Source organism: Arachis ipaensis, chromosome B03 (assembly GCF_000816755.2).
Source record: "Arachis ipaensis cultivar K30076 chromosome B03, Araip1.1, whole genome shotgun sequence".
Taxonomy (NCBI): domain Eukaryota; kingdom Viridiplantae; phylum Streptophyta; class Magnoliopsida; order Fabales; family Fabaceae; genus Arachis; species Arachis ipaensis.
This window is the reverse complement of record NC_029787.2, coordinates 127897779-127902113: the sequence shown is the minus strand read 5'-3', so window position 1 is coordinate 127902113 and position 4335 is coordinate 127897779. Positions and strand designations below refer to the sequence as shown.

Sequence of the window (4335 nt, the reverse complement as noted above, 5' to 3'; positions counted from 1 at the left end):
ATATATTTAAATAAGCTTAAAATAAATAAATAAACACAACATTAATTATCATAACCCCAATTATAATAATATTGATTATAATACAACAATAAATAAAAAGTAATGTTAAATTAAAAAAATTATGACCATAATATAATAATAACAATAATTATCCGTCACAACAATCACTGCAACAACAATTTATTATTAAATATTAAAAAAATTACTTACAAATTAAAGATGATCCAAATACTCAATAATATGTTCTTTTGGTTTGGTATAGTCACGCATAATTTTTTTTTCCTACACCGTGCCCTTCTTCTTCAACAAGCTCCTTCTCATAGTAAACTCTTGCTTCCGTCCCACTCTCCCTCAACTATTTTTCACTTTGCTTCGATAACTAAGTTTTTACTTTGCTTCCTTCCATTTGGGTTTTCCGCTTATAAGCACCAAGCTGAGACATCCGTGTACATGTGGCGCGCATGCAGCTAGGAAGCCTGTGGCTCTGCTCCTGTCGGCATGCAGGGCACGTTTCGCTTGCTGGTTCTCCTCCCTCACCAATCGCTGTCAAAATATTACCTGCGTTTTGCAGACACAGGTCCACAATTCGAGACAACACACCATGCATCTATATACACGTTGATCACCAATCTTTTCTTCATAACCAAATTTATTTCTGGATTTTTGCTGTATAGCTATTTTCTTATTTTTATACAATAACCCCCATGACGTAAATATTAAACATAGGCCCCCCAATTATACAACAATCCCATAAATGATAAAACCCACATTCTGTCCCAAATCACCATCAATCCCCGCTTCTGGCTCAACGCGTAGTAAATGAATATTATTTGTCCAGAAGTTAATACTCAAATGACAAATATACACTTTATACCAATTTTTTGTGGTGAAAACCCTAATCTACAGCCCTCTTTTATTTGGACTCTAATTTCTTTGGGAAGAGAACTATTTAACGTTTTTTTTGGGACATGATTTAGAGTTAAAATTTGTGAAGATACATTTGTAGAAATAATTGCGGTAAACAAAGTTTCACTTACCATTGGCAGTGTCCCTTTTTTACGTTTTTTGGGCTACATTGGAGGCCAATAGGCCATAAAAGCATAATCTCTACCATTACTGTCATCACCTGAAATATGTTTTGTATTACTGTCATCACTGAAATATGTTTTGTATGCTCTTGAGTCGATTAGGTGGAATATGCTCTTAGTTTATATAGAATATGATTGTTATACATATTATTTTTGTATATATTTTTATATATTTTTTATTTTTTACAATTAAAAGTGATTAATAAAAAGTAAGAGAAAATACTTCTTTTTTCCCCTTTTATACCATGAAAAAGTATACAAAAGAGATATACATAAAAAAGTATACAAATACTGTTCTCTTTATAGAATTACTGGTATTTGGGTGTAGATATAATAACTAGGGATCATTTGTATACAAAAGATATATGAATTAGGGACAAAAATAACAATAGATAAATATAACATAAAATCTTTTTAAGGGACTAAGCCATAAGCCACATTGAACATTTCTGTTTTTTTTTTCTTGAATTTAATAGAGCAATTTTCATCTTAATGTAGGACGAATAATTAACAGTTATTTAGAATCTAGAGTCAAACTAAAAAAAAAAACAGTGAAGATAAATAATCTCCATACTCACATGATAGTAAGAATTTTCGCCAACAATACAAACCCGTAATAATTGCATCTGTGTTCCTAATATTAGGTAGTTTCTTAAGGTGAACCAAGAAAGCACAGTGGTGGAGACACAAGTTCGGAAGAAACTTAGAAACCAATGGCAGGTAGGCACCTAAAAGTGTGTATAAAAGGGGAATTAGGGGCAAGGCACTAATCAAATCAAATCAAAAGAATAAAAAGCATACAAACATCTAATACTTCTTCCCAAAAGAATAAACCCAGAAAGAATAACCCCTGAAAGGGAACAATAAAACATTGAAATGGCTCGCGCAGTCATTTTAGTGGCAATGTTTTGCCTCTATGCAGCAACCGTGATTGCTGAAGATCCATATGTTTACTACACATGGAATGTCTCTTATGGTACGATTTCTCCATTGGGTACTCCACAACAAGCTATCCTCATCAACAACCTGTTCCCTGGCCCTGAGATCAATTGCTCCAGCAACAACAACATCGTTGTCAATGTCTTCAACAACCTGGACGAGCCTCTCCTCTTCACCTGGCATGGTATCCAGTTGAGGAAGAATTCATGGCAAGATGGTACACCAGGAACAATGTGCCCCATCCAACCGGGGACCAACTACACCTACAAGTTCCAGGTGAAGGATCAGATCGGTAGCTACTTCTACTTCCCAAGCCTTGGGCTCCATAGAATGGCTGGTGGTGTTGGTGGCTTGAGAATATTCAGCAGGTTGTTGATCCCAGTTCCATACCCAGATCCCGAGGATGAGTACTGGTTCCTCATTGGTGACTGGTACACCAAGGGCCACAAGGCGCTCAAGCAGATCCTTGACAGAGGCGAGTCCATTGGAATGCCTGACGGTGTTCTCATCAACGGTCAAACTGCCAAACTCGACGGCAAAGAGAAACCACTCTACACAATGAAGCCTGGAAAGACCTACAAACTCAGAATCTGCAACATTGGTAACAAAGACTCCTTGAACTTCAGAATCCAAGGCCATCCCATGACACTTGTTGAGACTGAAGGCTCCCACACCGTTCAGAACACCTACGAGTCCCTTGATGTCCACGTCGGACAGTGCTTCACCGTTCTCGTCACCGCCAATCAGGAGCCAAGGGACTACGTCGTTGTTGCCTCCACTCGCTTCACCGGTTACTTCCTTGACGGAAAGGCACTCATTGGCTACGAAGGCTCCGATAAAGCCGCTTCCTTGTTCATTCCACACGCTCCTATAACCTGGTTCTGGTCTCTCAACCAGTTCAAGACATTCAGATGGAACCTTACTGCTAGCGCCGCCAGGCCTAACCCTCAGGGATCTTACCATTACGGTCAGATTAACATTACTCGCACCATCAAGTTCGTCAACTCTGTCTTCAGGGATCGTGGCAAGCTCAGGTACGCCATCAACGGTGTTTCCCACGTTGATCCCGAGACTCCACTCAAACTCGCTCAGTACTACGGCGTTGATGATAAGGTCTTCAAGTACAACATCATCAGCGACAACCCCCACGATTTCATCAGCAAGATCACCGTCGCCCCTAACGTCCTCACCGCCACCTTCCGGGATTTCATCGAGATCATCTTCGAGAACCCCACCATATCCGTCCAGTCCTACAACCTTGGCGGTTACTCCTTCTTCCTCGTCGGGTAAGTACATCAATGAGTTGGTTAGTTAGTTAGTTAGTTTTGTGTTATATATCTAACAAATAAATTAAATATGGTTTGCGCAGCATGGAGGAAGGAAGGTGGGGCCCAGAAAAGAGAGAGACCTACAACCTTCTTGATGCAGTGAGCAGGCACACCGTGCAAGTGTTCCCTAATTCATGGTCGGCGATTTTGTTGACATTCGACAACGCTGGAATGTGGAACTTGAGGTCGGAGAATGCGGAGAACCGCTACCTGGGACAACAGATGTACATTAGTGTGTTGTCACCGGAGAAGTCGTTGAGGGATGAGTACAACCTTCCCCTGACGCAGCAAATCTGCGGTATCGTAAAGGACATGCCAGTTCCGGGACCTGTGTACCACTAGAGTGAGGACAATGCAAGGAACATCATCGCGGCTTGTGTAGGAAAGGGAGATATTTCTGCATGCTTTCGTAACTCGTGTGGTGTAGGTTGATATAAATGTTATGTATCAACCATGTCATTAGCGCCCCAATAAGCTTTCTTCTTCTTTCTTTCTTTCTTTCTTTTTTTTTTTTCTTTTCTTTTCTTTTTTTTTTTCTCTAATTTTTGAAACTTTTTATCTTTCTGATTTTACTCCCTCCAATTACATAATAATTTATTTTAATGACTAATTTTATTTTTAGTATTTACATAACATTTGTATTCTTCAAATTAGTTTTATACTTTTCGTTTAGCATGGCCAAAAGTATTTAGAGGTATCCTTTCACTCGAGCAACACTAGGCAAACAAAAGTTTTATTGTAACTAGAAATATCTGTAAACTAACTTAAACCGGAATGTCCTACAAACTGTTAAATTCTATATACCCAAATTAAGAAGTACTGAATATTTTTAACTCTAATACACAGACACAAACACAAGATACAGCACACTTTAAAATATAGTAACATGTCAAATTCTAAAAATTTGTTAGAACTAATATAAAATATAATTTTTTTAGATAAAATAAAATTACATTTGGATATTTATTTATATTAATATT

The 4335-nt window shown here is 38.1% G+C and overlaps 1 protein-coding gene across 1 annotated transcript; it reads left to right on the top strand.

Moving 5' to 3' along the window:
* On the top strand, nucleotides 1884-3855 carry LOC107633938 (L-ascorbate oxidase homolog). The gene is made up of 2 exons (XM_016337526.2): nucleotides 1884-3313; nucleotides 3397-3855. The coding sequence occupies exons 1-2, from the start codon at nucleotides 1965-1967 to the stop codon at nucleotides 3695-3697; spliced, it is 1650 nt and encodes a 549-aa protein (XP_016193012.1). The 5' UTR covers nucleotides 1884-1964; the 3' UTR covers nucleotides 3698-3855.

Bases quoted from the DNA above. Each gene is read 5' to 3' on its own strand.
- LOC107633938 (XM_016337526.2), top strand. From the start codon at position 1,965: ATGGCTCGCGCAGTCATTTTAGTGGCAATGTTTTGCCTCTATGCAGCA. The intron at 3,314-3,396 runs GTAAGTACATCA...TGGTTTGCGCAG, and splicing joins TACTCCTTCTTCCTCGTCGG to CATGGAGGAAGGAAGGTGGG.